The sequence below is a fragment of the Budorcas taxicolor genome, chromosome 23 (assembly GCF_023091745.1).
Source record: "Budorcas taxicolor isolate Tak-1 chromosome 23, Takin1.1, whole genome shotgun sequence".
Classification (NCBI taxonomy): Eukaryota; Metazoa; Chordata; class Mammalia; order Artiodactyla; family Bovidae; genus Budorcas; species Budorcas taxicolor.
In genome coordinates, this window is record NC_068932.1 from 32,326,696 (window position 1) to 32,345,406 (window position 18,711).

The 18,711-nt window shown below is 41.1% G+C and overlaps 1 protein-coding gene across 5 annotated transcripts in view; it reads left to right on the top strand.

Moving 5' to 3' along the window:
- Positions 1–18,711, top strand: part of VTI1A (vesicle transport through interaction with t-SNAREs 1A) — a 375,524-nt gene that overhangs the window by 6,651 nt on the left and 350,162 nt on the right. For all 5 annotated transcript variants that reach the window (XM_052660758.1, XM_052660759.1, XM_052660760.1 and 2 more), the window contains exons 2-3: positions 4,358–4,416; positions 11,006–11,116. In XM_052660758.1, the coding sequence (XP_052516718.1) occupies positions 4,358–4,416; positions 11,006–11,116 (170 nt within the window). The remainder of the gene's footprint in view (positions 1–4,357; positions 4,417–11,005; positions 11,117–18,711) is intronic.

Below are 18,711 nucleotides of genomic sequence, written 5' to 3' on the forward strand. Positions count from 1 at the left end.
AAGACGTTACAGTTTAGAGGAATACTGACCAACTGTTTTATAGAATGTTCCTCAGTTGGGATTTGCCAGATGTTTTTCTCATCATCAGACTAAGGTTATAAGTTTTTGAGAGGAAGACTACAGAGGGAAACCACCGTTTTCATCATATCATGTGAAGAATTCACACTGTAAGGTAACTTAGCAGTCTTGATATTAACTTCGACCACCTGGCTAAGGTAGTATTTGTCAGGTTTCTCTCCTGTAAAGTTACTCTTTTCCCTCTTTTCCTTATTCTTAGAAGGAAATCATATGCATAGCCCACACCTAAGGAGTAGGGGATCATGCTTCATCCCCTTGAAGGCTGAGGATTTATGTAAATTATTTGGAATTCTTCTATATGTTTCTTCTAGAGAGATTTCTCTGTTCTCCTCCACTTGTTAATCCAGTCATTTATATGCACAGACTCATTTATACTTTGTGTTGTATTCCAATACCACTTTATTTTGCTGCTCAGATTATTGCAGCTTTGACCATTGGAATTCCTTCCAGCTGCCTTTTGTGTCATTTTGATATATGCCCATCAGTGGGGTTCTTTTTTCTCTCCTTATTAGCATTTCCTTACTTTCTGATATTATAAGATACTCCAGAATCATCCTGTATTTTTCGTATACCAGTCCTTGAATCAGCAGCAGAGTCCTCTTTCCTGTTATTGAAAAATGGTGTTAGAAACCAAGATCTGGACATTAGGTGCACACATTGGTACTGAGGTTTTATTACTTCTGGACCCATTTAGCTGACACAGCAAAGAAAAATGTGTGTAGGCTAACTCATGTATACATACATACTGATAAAGTTTTGTGTATGAGGCCATCTATATTTATAATAAGCTAAACATGAGTTATATTAATGTCTCCAACTCCAGTCCTTTATTCACACAAATCATTCTAGAATGGGTTTGTCTTAATTATTTTTTTCATAAAGAGAAACTTGCATTCTGATTGGGAGATTTGCCCCAGTCCTCACCGATACAATTTTTCTTTCTCTCGTTTTGTGTGTGTATGTGTGAGAGAGAGAGAAATTTGAATGGAATCTGTACTTTAGTTAATAATTCTATATTGCGTGTCAGTTTCCTATTTGTTTGATGTTTTTTACAACATAACATTTTTTTATATTCTCAGAATTGGATTGGAAGTTTCAAGCCTCATTCAAAAACAACTTTTTAAATCACTGAGATAATAAACTTTCTAGACTTTTAGGAGTAATACTAGATGCCAAAATAAATGGAACTATATCAAAGTTTTGGGTGCATTTAAATTAGAAATCTAGCATCCTATTCATACTTGGTCAAACAAGTAGAACCAAAATGTTAGAAATATTTTAGCTAGACAAACATTCATAAGGTTTCTAAAATATATATAGATTATGTGTACTATATATATATATGTATGTATACAAAAGCTTTTCTACTACGTTTGATAAAGGCTTGAGAAAGAACAACAAAAAATGAGATGGAGAAGTTGGAAAACATAAACTAAATTAAATGGGAGCACTGAATATGAAATAGAGCAGCCATGTTTAAAAACAACTGGACTATGTGATGACCTTTTACAATTTTTCTTCTCTGTGAGTAACAAATATGGTGCTGAATTATAAGACTCGTGGATTCATTCAGTAAACACACAGTGCACACCTACCATGTACAACTGTCTGTGCTAAATAAATACAGAATTAGGACAAAGATGTGTCGAGAGTCGTCCCTGCCTTCAAGGAGCTGGAAATGAGGCTGAAGGGAACCAATTACTAATGACCATCAGGGATGCTAGGGCAGAGCACGGAGGTCTAGGAATTCAGAGGAGATAAGATCATGTCCTGGGAGGTCACCTGGAAGGGTAGTGGGATTCAGCAGATGGAAAAGGGGAAAGACTAAATGAGTTGCAGTGAGTGGATACAGTGGGCACCTGCTGCTTCCGAAGGCCCAGAACCCTCTGTTCTATCTTCTGAGAGCATCTTCTCCATTTTCCTTTGAGAAATTCTCTAAACTCAGTGTTGGTGGAACTGACAGGCTGCCATGCCCTGTCCAGGTCAAGAAGAAAATACCTTACTCAAGGGAGGACAGTCAGTGAATTTTTGCCAGAAATTGAAATTTGGACTCTGCTTCTGCAGAGACTGTCAGTAAATTCCTGCTCCCTTGGTTCCCTGAGCCACCAGGGTACTGTCCTCCCTGAGCTTGGGAACACCTTTTCCATTGATTCTTTGTTCTTTTTCATCAGTTGCTATTTCGAGTCTGTTTGCAGCCCAAAGGACTGCAACATGCCATGCTCTTCTATCCTCCACTGTCTCCTGGAGTTTGCTCAAATGCGTGTCCACTGACTCGGTGATGCTATCTAACCATCTCATCTTCTGCTGCTCCCTTCTCCTTTTGCCTTCAATCTTTCTCAATATCAGGGTCTTTTCTGATGAGTCGGCTTTTTGCATCAGGTGGCCAAAGTATTGGAGCTTCAGCTTTAGCATTAGTCTTTCCAATGACTATTCAGAGTTGGTTTCCTTTAGGATTGACTGGTTTGATCTCCTTGCAGTCCAAGGGACTCTCAAGAGTCTTCTCCAGCACCACAATTCAAAAGCATCAGCTCTTTGGTGCTCTGTCTTCTTTGTGGTCCAACTCTCACGTCCATACAGGACTGCTGGAAAAACCATAGCTTTAACTACATGGTCCTTTGTCGACAAAGTGATGTCTCTGCTTTTTAATATGCTAAGTTTGTTATAGCTTTTCTTCTGAAAAGCAAGCATCTTTTAATTACATGACTGCAGCCACCATCTGCGGTGATTTGGTGCCCAAGAAAAGAAAATATGTCACTGCTTCCACTTTTTCCCCCTCTGTTTGCCATGATGTGATGAGACCCTGTGAGCCACCCTGAATTATTCTAATAAATTCTGTTCTTGGCTTAGGTTAGCCAGAATCAGTTCTGTTGTATTCAGCCAAAGAACCTAAATAGTACCTTGAACAAAGGCTTAGGTCAGGGAATAAAATTGCGCTTGGATAGTAATGGATAGCATGCAGAGCACGTACTAGAGAGCTAGTAGTTGGAAATTCAGTTGGAAAAGTTGCTTGGGTCTGGAATGTGGAGGGCCTTGACTTCCAGGGTCAAACGATTCAACCAGAGCCACATTTCTGGAAGATCAAATGGGGGAAGAGGGATTAAATGGTGAAAGTAAAACCATTGTGGTTGGTAGCATAGCTTCTTTCATAAATTCTTGTACTCACTGCACTATTTATTCATTTTACTACCATGATTTGAGAACTGATTATACATCAGGCTCAGGGCTAGACTGTAGAACTAGGACATGGCTCCTGTCTTCCCAGAGCCTCCAAGGCAGAAGATAAATCAGCCCTGTGAGTGTGAGAGAGAAATCATGAGGATTAGGTAAGAGATCTAGGAACTTTCTATAAGAGCAAGGAGATAATTCTTCTGTTGGGTTAGATAAAACTTCAAAGAGCTGGTGATTTCCGGGGAGAAATAAACGGGCTGATAGACTTGGAATGAGGGTAAGGATAATTTTTCCAAAACTATCTGCTAGAACATGTCTCTCCTAGAATGGAGAGTTGTGGTTGGGTTATAGCTTGATTGTGGTACAGTTTGAAGAAATCACATGTAGGTATTTAGCATTTCACAAATTAGAAGTAATTCCTCTTGCATCAACTTATTTGAGCTAAAAAGAGTCCAAGTAGATGTATTTAGTTTCCAGTTTAGAGAGTATATACCAAGTCTCAGCTAAAAACTCTTTCTTACCCAAGATCCCATAACCATGAGTAGATAATGGTTTGGGGTTTAGAATCAGTAGTTCTGACTTCAAATCTTTCTTCCATTACATTCAGCTCTTAAGGAGAGCACAGTTTTTTAAAGGATGGTAAGATCTTGCTCAGTTTTAGTAATTATTATATGTTACTTTTGGTTTTTTAGTTTGTGGGTTTTTTGTTTTGTTATATATGACCTTTTTTTTAATATGTAATTTTTAAGTTGTCCTCATGAGTACATTATTCCCAATTTATTAAATTAATGAGTTTGCAGATTCCTCATGCCACCTCTAAATCTGTTGTTGACACAGTCTCTTGTAAAGAGCAAAATAATTTTTGTTTTTTCTTAAAAATGTTACAGCATCTCTTCAGTACTCTACAGGATTATGTATTTCCAGATTGCCTAGAATCAGTGTCTTACACTATTTCCTAACCCACCAAAGAAGGATATGGCCATTTGCCTGATATGCTAATTCTTTACTCTGGTTAATCAGAATGGAAAAAAAGATATATAAAAATAGAAGTTTTTAAATATTAAGTATATCTGTAACCTTAGCAATTCCTTGATGTTATTGTTTGTTTCAGATGAGAAGAAGCAGATGGTTGCAAATGTGGAGAAACAGCTCGAAGAAGCGAAAGAACTGGTATGTACAGACTTAGTAACATATTTAAAACACTACCAGAGCCATTTATTCTGATGCCTTCCTCTAAGCCTCATTTATTCATTGTAGAAATGTGAAGCATACCTGCCTAAGTGCTCATGATTAAGAATTCATCAGTGTCTACATTGGAGAGAATTTAATAACTTCTTGGGATTTTATTCCTCTTAATAAAGGTGATTGATTAAATGCCCACTCGAATTTTTATCACTTCATAATACCTGTCATAATAGCTATAAATAGCTAACCCTGGTTAAAGGTCTATTAGGTACCACACATGGGTTAAGCATGTTATTTGCTTTATATTATTTAATGTTCACAAAATCTCTATGAGACAGGAACTGTTTGTCAAAAACTGTTAAGGATTGAGCTTTTCCCTACTTGTTCGCTTACAAGTGACCTTGCCACAATCTCAAGGATGCTGATAGAGACATTAGATTCCTACATCAGAGAAAAAAGGCACTTATTACTCACAGCAAAAGCTGCTGCCAGAATTTCTGCGGGCTTGAGTCAGTTCCCTGAGCCCTAATTGCCAAGGGGTTGTGCCGGGGTCCAGCCCCAGTGGATCCAGGGTAATTTGAAGGGGAGACGGATAGGCAAGGGAAAAACTTATTTAGATAGAAATATAAAAAGAGATTAGTAAGAAATAGTATAGTAGAAAAATTTAGTGGAGAAAGAAGGCTGAATAACGTGGCTTACGGGGAAGGCCAACAAAGTTCCAGACAAGGAGCTTGCACCATCTACGTTGGGCCACCAGCGCCCACTTGAATATCAAAGGGTGCCCCGCCTTAGGCTCCCTTTCGCGCAGGTCTTAGAAGCCAGGGCAAGTAAGTAGATGTGGTGAGCCGCCCCGCTCCAGATGGGAATTCAGCCTGAAATTAGAGTAAAGAGGAGACACGGGGGAAACCAGTCCAGCGACTGGCCCCGGCCTCTATTGTCTAGAAAGGCCTTTTATACCTTTTTGATTGTACATAGAGATCAATGGGTAATACAAAATTATGCAGTGTTAGCAGCCCAGACTCTTATCAAAACCAGGCTTTTCTCTCTGCATACCTAGTTGTATACCCAAGTCTTAGGTAATTTACATCATCTTCCGGCAGAAAGGGCCAATTAACATTTTACAGCCTTTTTTCTGATAAGGGTTTGTCAACCTGAAGACTTATTTCTGTTGATCTTCCCAAAGTCTGGTGCCACTCTCAGAAAGCACTAAATAAAGTTACATTCTTACATAGCAAAGATGCAGCAGTTTATAACAAGTAAAAGGAGTACAGTGATTTATAACAAAAGAAAAGTAATTAACTCAAAAGTCTAGTGTTGCTAACATCAAAACTATTATATATCTTTTCCCATATCCCATTTACATTGATTAACATCCTCCCAGGTGCCTAAAAGATAAAGAATATGGAGGCCTGGCAGTAGTCATTGAGTCAACAGTGAAAACCCTCTACCAATATAATTTTTAACTCTTTAGAAAAGGCTCTGTATCTTTAAGATGCTTTTAAGCTTTGTGCTTCTCGCGGTTGGGGGGCTGTAAGCAATTCACAAGCTGTAAGAGGTCCAGGGGAACCTGTTAGGCAACCTAGAGAGTTATCAGAGGGGGTTTGAGCTGAAACATCCCTTTCAAATGCAGAAGACTAAAGCCCTGAGTTGACTTTTTCCACAGAATATTAGAAAAGTGAAAAAGCAGAGTACAAAGGCCAGCAGATTTTTGGTTTTTGGGGGTACATGCCTGGGAAATACCAGGGGGAACCCCTGAAGCCTGATCACGTCCTTGCGTTTTGTCAGGCTTCCTTCCTCATGACCTTGTCACGGGCGAGATTCCTCACGCTGTCCCCTGGCAGGGCTGATGCATGTTTGCCTAGAAAAATGCCTACACGTCAGTGGATTATCTTATAGGAGAGAAATGCGGGGCCTGGAAAGGATACTGCTTTATAGCAGCCTGTAAGCAAGCCTGGTCTTTGCCCCAAGGCACACATTGTTTCCGACCCCCAGATTGCTCCCTGCCTGGGAAAAGAGTGGTCAGGGCCTTGCATTCTTGGTGTTGCAGCAAGACATGTAGAAGTGTGAGAGATACACAGAGGAACATCATTACTCCCATTTTGTAGATGGGAAAACTGAGGCTTAGAAAGATTGTTTGTGGTCCCACACCCGGTTAGTGCTTCTTTAAGGATTTGGACTTAGGTATGCTAAACCCAGAGCTTTAACTTTTTGATACTAACAAATTCTCAAATCAAGGAACAAAAAGTATTGAAATATATTGTGTCCTAATTTCGGGTTTCAAAGACTGGTATTGCAAATATGATTCGACTTGTTCCTGCATTGTGGTCCTAAATGAGGGTGTTGCTTTTCTCCATACTGGCGGTTACCACTTGGTGTTCCTTCAGTATTGATAAAGTTACTACAGTTTCCCAGAGTGTGTTTCGGTTAACTGGTGTTGCCTGTTCAAACAAGTTTGGAAACTGTAGCTTAAACAGAATTCTCCAATTATAGGTCTTTTTTTGGGTTACTATTGCTTTGGCCAAAAAATTCATTCACGTATTTTCATAAGATGTTATAGAAAAACCTGAATGAATGTTTTAGGCCAACCCAATATTTTTCCAAGCTTCTCTGGTGGCTCAGCTGTAAAGAATCCGCCTGTAATACAATGCAATGTATGAGACGCGGTCCCTGGGTTGGGAAGATCCTCTGGAGAAGGAAATGGCAACCCACTCCAGTATTCTTGCCTGGAGAATCTCATGGACAGAGGAGCCTGGCAGGCTACAGTCCATGGGGTTGCAAAAGAGTTGGACATGACTGAGCAACTAAACATTGACAACAGTGATATTTTTCCATAGAACTTTCTTAGACTCTTCAGTTGCCTTGAGGCACGATGACTGTCTCCAAAGAACTCGAAGGGGTGGCACTCCAAGCTAATTTGCCTGAGTAGCAGGGCCATGCACGGCAGGTCTGCTGCTCAAGACGGGTGGGGGGTTCTGAGGAGTAGGTGGTTATAGCTCCCCATTACACCACATCAATTCTTCGGTGCTCAGCCTTCTTCACAGTCCAACTCTCACATCCATACATGACCACAGGAAAAACCATAGCCTTGACTAGCCGGACCTTAGTCGGCCAAGTAATGTCTCTGCTTTTGAATATACTATCTAGGTTGGTCATTTTCTTCCAAGGAGTAAGCATCTTTTAATTTCATGGCTACAATCACCATCTGCTGTGAAGAAGGCTGAGTGCTGAAGAATTGATGCTTTTGAAGTGTGGTGTTGGAGAAGACTCTTGAGAGTCCCTTGGACTGCAGGGAGATCCAACCAGTCCATTCTGAAGGAGATCAACCCTGGGATTTCTTTGGAAGGAATGACGCTAAAATTGAAACTCCAGTACTTTGGCCACCTCATGAGAAGAGTTGACTCATTGGAAAAGACTCTGATGCTGGGAGGGATTGGGGGCAGGAGGAGAAGGGTACGACTGAGGATGAGATGGCTGGATGGCATCATCGACTCGATGGACGTGAGTCTGAGTGAACTCCGGGAGATGGTGATGAACAGGGAGGCCTGGCGTGCTGCGATTCATGGGGTCGCGAAGAGTCAGACACGACTGAGTGACTGAACTGAACTGATTACACCGCAGACACTTCCTTCCATGTCTGTGAGTGCTCAGGCAGCAAGTTGCAGAGCTGCTGATCCGTCTTGCGTATCTTCAGTTCTTTTCTAGCTGTCAGAACGCCTGTGCATTCCATACCCTCTAACAGTGAAAGTGAAAGTCACTCAGTAGTGTCCGACTCTTTGTGGCCCCACAGACTATACATTCCCTGGAATTGTCCAAGCCAGGATACTGAAGTGGGTAGCCTTGACCTTCTCCAGGGGATCATCCCAACCCAGGGATCAAACCCAGGTCTCCTGCATTGCAGGCGGATTCTTTACCAGCTGAGCCACCAGGGAAGCTGAAGAATACAGAATCTTCCTGACCCAGGAATCTGAGGTCTCCTGCATTGCAGTTAGATTCTTTACCAACTGAGCTATCTGGGAAGCCCACACTCTGTAAGACTTACTTCTAATCTCACTGTCTCTGCAGGAGCAGCTTTATTCTAATCCTCAGCCTCTCATGTTTGCTTCTGTTTTGAAAGTTGTTTTTTGTTTGTGTTTTTCCAAATTCTTTTCTCTTTCCTTTCTTTTTTACAATCAACTGTTTTCCTCCTGCTTCTTGCCCTTCATGTACGAAGACTGAACTTTTACATGCCATAGCTGCCAACCAAGACGCTTCTTCCTTCTGGTTGCTATGCTTACCATACATAGTGCATGCTTAGTCACTCAGTCATGTCCGACTCCTTGCAATCCCTTGGACTGTAGCCTATCAGTCTCCCCTGCCCATGGGATTCTCCAGGCAAGAATACTGGAGTAGGGTGTCATGTCCTTCTCCAGGGGATCTTCCCAATCTTCCCGGGGATCGAACCTAGGTCTCCTGCGTTGCAAGCAGATTCTTTACCACTGAGCCACCAGGGAAGTACAACTGGTCAATTCTTTGGATCGTGGGTTAACTTCTTAGCTTGTTGTTAAGTTCTCAGCAGCAGGGTTTTTGTTTGTCTTTGCCATCAAAATCTGTGTTTCGGTTCATTGGTTTGGCTCTTTTGGAGACATTGATTTACATGATAATGTGAGAAAGCTTCTTCCCTAATAACCAACGTTTCACTGTACCAAGAACTGTAAAACATGGTTATACCCCTGTGGAGCTTATGGTCATCTCCAGTTGTTACTAATATGAAGAGTTTTGTCTTAGATATGTGTTTCTGTTTGTTTAAAATGTCTATGCAGCTGACTTAATTCTGATGGCATCCTTATTAAGGACACACATCATTATATACTGTGTTTTTGATGAGGACCCTAAGAAAAGAACTTCATTATGATTTTATTTGTTAGGATTAGTTGTATTTCTGTTGAACAATTGGCATTAATCTCTTGGACACTGCATGTCTCGTAATCACCATGTATTCCGCTTGACATTGGCCATGTGAATGTTGTGATAATATAAAAACTAGTAGTATTACTCTTGTTTCTGGTTTCAAGTGTTTGTTGTGTGTTTCCCTTTTCTTTGTCTTACCAACTTTTAATTAGTATGTCCTTATAAAATGCCTGAAACAAAACTGTAGTTAACACTCAGATTTTCTCTTACATGTGTTTTTGCAGTTATTTGTCTGGATGCTCCTGCTCGACCTTTCTAAAATTCAGTTCTTAATGATGATTTCAGAGAAGTGTTCTAAATAATTGCATTGCTGAGTAACTGATTTGTTGGTGCTTCATAGTTATGCTGAGACATGGCAATAATTTAAATGGTTACTGCTTAAATCAAGGCTAATGAAAACTTTTTTTTTTATAAAAATTAAAGATTGTGAATTGAAACATTTTTTAAAATTTTGTTTATCTGAATTTTACTATTTTTACTCAGACTCTTAACACCAGAGAAGTAAGAGTTGTATTAGTGCCAAGTGTGTAGTGTTTATGGAAATAATTTATTAGGGCTACTGCTTTAAGAGGCAAAATATCTGACATTTTGGATGTGAGTTTATTAGACATCACCTGAGGCAATTTGTAGTTGGTGGTTTTTATTTTTTAATGCCAAGTGTAAATAAGCTATCTTTGATACCTTACATCATGCTTGCTGTCTTTCTATTTCATCATCAGTAATCACCACTCCTATTATTCACATTAGTTGAGTAATTACCAAGTAAAAGATACTGTTCTAAGCACATTATAGGACTTACCCTGTTTAATCTTTATAGTTGTCTTACAAAAGACATACTATTTTTTAGAAATGAGACATGTGAGACCCAGAGAAGTTAAGAAGCCTGTCCAAGCTTGCATGACTAGTGAGCAGTGGAGCCTGTGATGTGAATGCAGGTGTCTGACTTGAAAGCCTGTTTCCTTAATCATCATACTGTTTCAGTATCGCCTCCCATGAAATGCTCATGTGCTGTATCCAGGTTGTTATAAAGTGCCCTGCTGTGATTTCACTGAGCCTTGTGTAATTTAATATGTTACTATATCCATTTAGCTCCATATCCGCCTGGTTATAAAGTATGAGGTTGGAGGTCACAATCACATATTGGCTGTATCCTAATCAGAAAAGACTTTCCAGGAGAATTTTCACCAAATAACTGAGACTGGGCTGATATTTCATAGAGTAACTGTAGAAATCATGGTTTGGTGTATCTTCTCATAGTCCTAGTGGTTTGAAGTCAGAAGACCAGACCAGTTTGGGTTGGATGATAGGATGCTTCACAGATAGTAAAATCATTATCACGGAGGGTGTTTGGCTTAATGCACATGGTTTTAAAAATTCTTGACAGAGTAAACACTTTGGCACTCCGTGTGTCACTTGGCAAGCCCTCAGTAACTGTTTATTGACCTTAACAAAAATGGAGCACAAAAGTGGTCCCAGTGTTCACTTGACCACAGGCAGTTTGCTCCCTGGGCTTGATTCCTCAAGTTGTAAAATGAGGACTTGGAATTAAATCCTTTCAGCTCTCAACATCAAGTCATGTGAAGAGTAAGCAGATGGTTTAAACCATGGTTTTCTCTCACCCTTCCAGCTGGAACAGATGGATTTGGAAGTCCGAGAGATACCTCCCCAAAGTCGAGGAATGTACAGCAACAGGATGAGAAGCTACAAGCAAGAAATGGGAAAACTCGAGACAGATTTTGTGAGTCAAATTCGATCCTGTATTATTCTTGCCAGTCTTTACAGTGATTGTCACATCTTTTTTTTTTTTAATTGCTTCCCCCACACACCTTCATCAGCATTAAGTGCGTCGTCTTTAGGAGCTTGTGCCAAAGACATGCCACAGCTGCCATTGTTTTGCTTGTAGGGCTTGCTGATGATGGACTTAAAGGTATGTTGGATTCCTGACTCACAAAATAGAGTCAAGTCATATGGTTTTTGAGTTTGGATGGTATTTATTGATATTTAGCATTTATCAGAATTTTGAAATCTAATTTGGGGCCTTTCAGAGTTTGCAGGTTTTAAGCTGCATTGTTCATGGATGAACTTCAGGGACTTGTGAATATCCTGAAATTATATCAGTATATTTGGATGTGTGTTTCTATATGTATGTTTTTCTGAGATAGGCTTCATAGCCTTTATTTCCAGAGTTTTGAAAGGATATATTACACTTCTCCCCTCTAGGAGCTCAATTAATAATTTATATAAGGGGTCCTTTGTATTGAGTGTCTTATAAGAATATTTAGCTTTCTCTTCCTATAAATCTGACTTTCAACTCCACCCACCATTAGCAAATTTAAGAATATAAATTTAAAGATATTGGCATTAAAATTGTTAGTAATTAGAAGGTAATAGGAGCAGAAAGATACAGATGAGCAATTCCACTTCTGGGTATATACTCCAGAAAATTGAAAGCAGGATCTTGAAGAGATAGGTGTTATTGTGGCAATACCCAAAGATGGAAGCAACCTAGATAGAAAGAAAGAAATTAAGTCGCTCAGTCGTGTCCGATGTCCGACTCTTTGTGACCCCATGGACTGTAGCCTACCAGGCTCCTCTGTCCATGGGATTCTCCAGGCAAGAATACTGGAGTGGGTTGCCATTTCCTTCTCCAGGGGATCTTCCTGACCCAGGGATCGAACCCCGTCTCCTGCATTGCAGGCAGACGCTTTACGCTCTGAGCCACCAGGGAAGCCCTGTAGTGTGCATTCACAGGTGAGTGGATGAACACAGCGTGGTGCGTGCATACAGTGGACTATTAAGGCAGCTTAAACATGCAGGACATTCTGACATACGGCAAGGATGAACACTGAGAACATCGTGCTAAGCGAAATAAGCCAGTCACAAAGGACAAATAGATGAGCCACTTAGGGCCACGTGGAGCCACGTTTCCGCTTAGATGAGCCACTTAAAGTAGGAAGTAGATTGCTGGTTACCAAGCGCTGAGGGGAGGGGAACTGGGCAGCTACTGTTTTGTGGCTGTAGAATTTCAGTTTTGTGCATAAAAAGCTGTAGAAATTGGTTGCTCAGCCATGTGAATATATTTCACCGCCTTGAACTATACACTTAACATTGGTGAAGATGGTAAATTTTATATTATATGTATTTTACCACAATTAAAAATTAAAATTAAAAAAAGTGTAGATGAAGAAAGATCTGAGCTTACCATTTTGTGAGTGACAAGAGTCAGGTGTGGGCATGTAAACTGACTGTATTTCTGACCCTGGGGTCCAGATTTATAAAGAAAGTTGAGAATTTATAAGGGCCCTTCTGCCTCTGTTTCCTCCATAGCTGTTTCACTTGTGGAAGCCACATCTCCTAGACCACAGTGTACCTACCCTCCCACTACAAGACCAGTGGTACTGAGTGTCATAAGGATTTTACCTGGAGTCTGGAAGTAGGGTGACTTGCAGTTTTGCATATTTATTTTACATTATCATGGGTAGTTGCCTGAGAAGCTGAGTCGGGGTATGTCAATGACTCTGATGCAATTACTTTTTAAGTTGCATGCCTGTTAATTAAAAAGAAAAATCAGAATCCACAATAGGCCTAAATTCAGGAAAGAAATGCAACTGCCTCGCTTCTATACTTTGTACTAGATAAAACTTTCCCTGCTTGTAAAAGATAGGTTCCCTTAGCAAGAATGTGAGAGATGATGAGAAAATTGGACTGATTTAAGAATCTGATAACTTAAAATTGTACTTAGTTCTAATTAGAGTTAATGTTTTAATATAAGTGATTAAAGTAAAATAAATATGTGTAAGGATTATTTTAGTTTGTTTACCTCATCTTTATTTCCAAAGATTTTCTTCTCTTGGTTTGTAAAACAACTAAGCATATTAGTCTGCTAGCATTGCCATACAGTGTACCCCAAACTGGGTGCCTTAAACAACGAAAATGTATCTTCTTGAGGTTCTGGAGTCTAGAAGTCCAAAATCAAGGTGTCGTAAGGGTTTGTTTCTTATGAGGCCTCTCTCTGTAGCTTGTGGATGGCCTCTTCTCCATGTGTCTTCACAGTCCGTATGTGTTTATGTTCTAATTTCTTCTTCTCATACAGAAACCAGTTGTATTAGATTAAGGCTTGCCCCAATGGCCTCATTTTATTTCATTTAACTCTTTACAGACCCCCATCTCCATGTACAGTCACATTCTGAAGTGTTCAGGGTTAGACCTCAACACATGAAACGGGGCGACACGATTCAACCCATAACAGTAAATTTGGAGAAGGAAATGGCAGCCCACTTCAGTATTCTCGCCTGGAAAATCCCATGAATGGAGGGGCCTGGCGGGCTACAGCCCATGGGGTCGAAAAGAGTCCGGCGCGACTGAGCAACTTCACTGCGCTGCAACACTAAATTTAGTTTTAATCTTTTCTTCTTAATTTTTTTTTCAAAAGTTAAGTTGCTTTTATGGCTTCTAAGTCAGCTAACTCAGTGTTCAGAATTTCTTTCCTAACGACTGTAATCTTGAGTAGAGTCCTTCAGATATTTGGATATCACATAGGTAAACGTTTCTCAGGGGTATTTTCTGTTATAAAGGAAAATGGAATGAGCAACTATGAACTAAACACTTACTCTCTGGGCGATCATTAAGGTTCTTGTGTTTATTTGTATATTTGCCGCACAGTTCCCTTCTACTGCGTCAGGAGACATCCTTCACCACCATCACCACCATCACCGCCTTGTATGTGATTCGGTTTATAAAGTGTTTCACCACGCATTATTCATTTCATTGTATGAAGAGCAGACAGAACAGCTGTGGATTACTATCCCCAGTTTACACACGATAGAACAAAGAGGCTCGACTTGACTGTGGATTTCCTTCCACAAGTCTCTTTTCCGTCCCTTTACTCTTGGCGGTGCTGGGTCTTGTGGGTGCGCACGGGCTTTCTAGCTGCCGCGCGCGAGGGCCCCTCTAGTTGTGGCACGTGGGCGGCTCGCTGCAGTGGCTTCTCATGTCGCGGAGCACAGCCTCTGGATGCGCAGGCTCCGTGGTTGCGGTTTGCAGGCTCTAGAGCACAAGCTCGGTAATTGTGGCACACGGGCTTCGTTGCCCCACTGCATGCGGTGGAATCTTCTTAGACCAGGGATCGAACCCACATCCCCTGCATTGGCAGGCAGGTTCTTAACCCACTGGACCACCAGGGAAGCGCTCAAGAGATCTTTCTCGAGCTCTGTAGTAATCAGGCAGTGTCCTGGGTGCTGGGGAAAAAGCCATGATTAAGAGATCAAGTTCTTGCTCTTATGGAATTTATATTGTAGTGGGGATGATGAGAAGCAAGTAAATACATGTATCTTAGTTTCAGATAGTGTTAAATTCAATAAATAAGGTGAGTTGATAGTGACTGCCAGGGCTGTTGTGACTGTCTTTGCTTGGGTGTTCTCTGCTTGAGTCGGGGAGAGAGAGGCGCGTGTGGTTATAGAGGGAGACAGGGGAATGATCAGCAAGGGCATTGGAGGAGGAGTCAAGACCTTGGCTTTTCCTCTGGCTCGATTGGAAGTGATTCTAGGGCTTTGAGAAGTAAGAGGTCCTTTGCCTCCTGTTTTACAGTTTTGTCCACTTTACCATATTTTGTCACATGAGGTATTTGAATAGAATGTAGAAAATATTTACATAATTCCCTTTTGACTCTTATTTTCTTCTTACATTTAATTCTTTTATTTTTTAATGGAATGAAAAATATCTTCTTAAAGATGTTGGATTACTTTGTTATACTGATATGTCTAGAAGTATTGAACCCCAAGAAAAAGTAGTAGAGATGGTCCTTCCTCTTTTATTTGCAATGTTTATTGCAAATGAAGACGTTCTGTCATGGCCCTTGTAATATCAAGACCTTGGGGGAACATCTATGCCAGTGGGGAAAGGCAGAGGACAACTCAACACTTTTTTCTTCCACCCCATTGCCTGCTTATTTTCTTTTTTCTGGCCCTTCTTCCTCTGCCCATCCTTCAGCTGCCTGGACTCTTCAGGCTTCTTTTCCACTTACCCCACTGTCTCACTACTGTGTTATCACTCCTGTGACTTCAATGACCACAGCTATATTCTCTTGCATTTCTCACTGAGACGTCCCTCCAGCTCTAAATTCATATTCCTTACTATTTACTGGGCACTTCTAATCCGGGGTCCTTTAAACCTTAAATTTGACAATGCTAGTCATTTCAGCATGAGCTTTAATTTTTCCCTCTTTATCTTCTTGCACATCCAGTTGGTCACTGAGAGTTAACAATCCTCCCACTTAAATATTTCCTGCTTTCATCACCACCACTGGAAGCCTTCATGTTTCTCAATCTGGATGGTTGTAGTAGCCTTTTCTTCTTCTATTCTTCTCCCAACCTAAACCGTCCTTCTCTCCACTCTGGAATGATCTTTCTAACACCTTGATCTGAATATGTTACCCTGTTCCACAAAATTCTACAGAGTTCTCATTCCATGCTGAATCAAATTCAGGTCAACTTCTAGGCTTTCTGTTCTGTTCCATTGTTTCTTTGCATGTCTAGTAATTTTATTAGTATGTACTTGATATTGTGGATCTTTGTTAAAAAGCCTGCAATTTGTTGTTTTCCTGTGGAGTAGTGCCTCTCAATTTTTTGTTGTTGTTGTTCTCACCCCACTAAGGAACTTTTTAAGACTTTTTCCTAATCGCTCCTCTCTCCCCAAGGAAATTTTAATACCATGAATATACTGTGTATCTGAATATCTGTTCATGTAATGTGGTCCTTTGTAAGGCCATAAAGTTTTGTAATGTTTAAAATTCTTCATCTTCCCAAGTGGGCTTCCTTAGTAGTTCAGTGGTAAAGAATCCGCTTGCCAATACTGGAGACATGGGTTTGATTTCAGGGTCAGTAAGATCCCCTGGAGAAGGCAATGGCAACCCACTCCGGTATTCTTGCCTGAAAAATTCCATGGACAGAGGACCCTGGAGGGGCTACAGTCCATGGGGTCACAAAAGAGTCAGACGAGACTGACGGACTAAACCATATCTTCCCAAGTACCAGTTTTAGCCTCTGGGCATAATATCACCCCTGTTGACAGTGCGTGTTGTAGAGAATGTTGTCCTTTATTTGGGCAGGCAGATGATTTGCTGATATACCCTTTCAAGGCTTATCGTTAACTTTGTTAGGACGTGTCTAGAGTAGCCTGACTTTGGGGGTATGCCTTTCTTGCATTCCGTTTGAACGACTGGCGTGTTCAGTGCATGTTCCACCCTCTGTTGTTTAGAATTCTGTCCCCTGCTTTGCGTGACCTCCAGAATGTCCATTCTACCCATGTTTCCCTGATACATGTCCTCCTTAAGTCCTCTTGCCTCTACTTATGCAAGTTCATTTTCAGCCAAAGACTTACAGGACACCTTTATAGATCTCTGGAGCGCCTTCTCTCCAACACTCTGCTGAGTTTCACCCATCTCAGCAGTCCCCGCCTCCAGCGCGTGCCTCCTAAGCTCAGAGACACGGCGTGCTCCGCTTGGGCTCCATCTGCCATGCTGTGGGGCTTCTCAGGTGGCTCAGTGGTAAAGAGCCCGCCTGCCAACATGGGAGCTGCAGGAGGCGCAGGTTCGGTCCCTGAGTCGGGAAGACCCCCTGGAGTAGGAAATGGCAACTCACTCCGGTATTCTTGTCTGGGGAATCCCGTGGACAGAGGGGTCTGGTGGGCTACAGTCCACGGGGTCACAAAGAGTCTAATACGACTTAGTGACTGAGCACACACACATATATATTTGCTGCTGCTGCTGCGAAGTCGCTTCAGTCGTGTCCGACTCTGTGCGACCCTGTAGATGGCAGCCCACCAGGCTCCCCCGTCCCTGGGATTCTCCAGGCAAGAACACTGGAGTGGGTTGCCATTTCCTTCTCCAACGCATGAAAGTGAAAAGGGAAAGGGAAGTCGCTCAGCCGTGTCCAACTCTTCGCGACCTCATGGACTGCAGCCCACCAGGCTCCTCTGTCCATGGGATTTTCCAGGCAAGAGTACTGGAATGGGGTGCCATCGCCTTCTCCGAATATATTTGAAAACGACTTAAAAAATTAGAATTCATGTACTTAAGCCATCTTGTAATTTCTCCCTTCATTATTGGTGTGAGGTTAGCTAGGGCACGGTCATATCCAGGAAAATGAACCAGCTGAAAGGAGGAAAAATAGAGTTGAGGATTTTTTCCAAGTTTAAGATTATTGTTTGCTTCTTCAGAAAATAAAATAAAGTGAACAGCAACAAAATCCTTAAGCTTGTACAAACAACAATAAAAAAACTAACATTGTGTAAAATATTTGACCAAGTCTCAGTAAATAGAAAGAGAAAGGAGCAAGTAAGAGATGTACCAGGATGAGAACGCGGAGTGTCCAGTGATGATGAACGCCTTTTCACATCTGATGATGTACTATGATGCTGGCGCCATCTTGTGGTGGCTATGTATAGTTGCATATTTCTTTTTTCTTGTAACAAAGCTAAGTTTCTTTAAGACGTTACACAGAGACTACAGGATTTGGGGTGGAGGATTAGATAGTAAAAGAATGTTAGAAGTAGAGCCTTTCAGCCCCAGCATCAAGTTCACTTCTGTCCCAGGTCAGTGGCGCCCGAGTGCCGTCCTTTTCCTGTTTGGCAGGCTATGTGATGTGATTGTTAGCCCAGCTCCAGGCGCAGTGCTGTCTACATCAGAGAATGGCACTTCTATTGACAGTCTCAGCAGTGAGGCTGAATGGTCCTGGAAACCCAGCTACCTGCAGACTATCGGAGTTGGTCCCTTAGGTCAGGGTTCAAAGGATGTTGTGGAACAGCTTGAAGCTTTTACTGCTACTACCTGTACTCACTCTTTTAACAGGTGACTGGACAACTTGAGTATCTGAGTTTATGAGTGAAGCCAGTAGCCGTATTCTTTTTTTTTTTTTTTTTCAGTCTAAGATAGACTAAAGAAGTATAAACGACAGAGATGAACTTTTAAAAAATTCTGACTTTAGTTGAAAGGTCAAAAACTTGACGCTTCTGTTTCTGTTGTTATGACTATGACTTCCTGAGATATTTTGGGTTTTTTCTGTGGAAGCTGTAAAAAGCCATGAAAGAATGTTTTAGAAATTCAGATCATATCAGTGGTAATATGTTGTAATTCGGATATCAGCTATCCTTCTTGCAGGAATATAAGGGCATTCTGGATAGACATAACAAAGCCAAACTGCACAGAACGATCTCAAGAAAATTTCCTCCACTATGTGTACTTAATAAATAGGATTTCCATTTTAAAATTACATTTTTATTAGATTCTCTATAAAAATAATATCTGTTTATTATGGAGTATTCTGGAAATAATTGAGA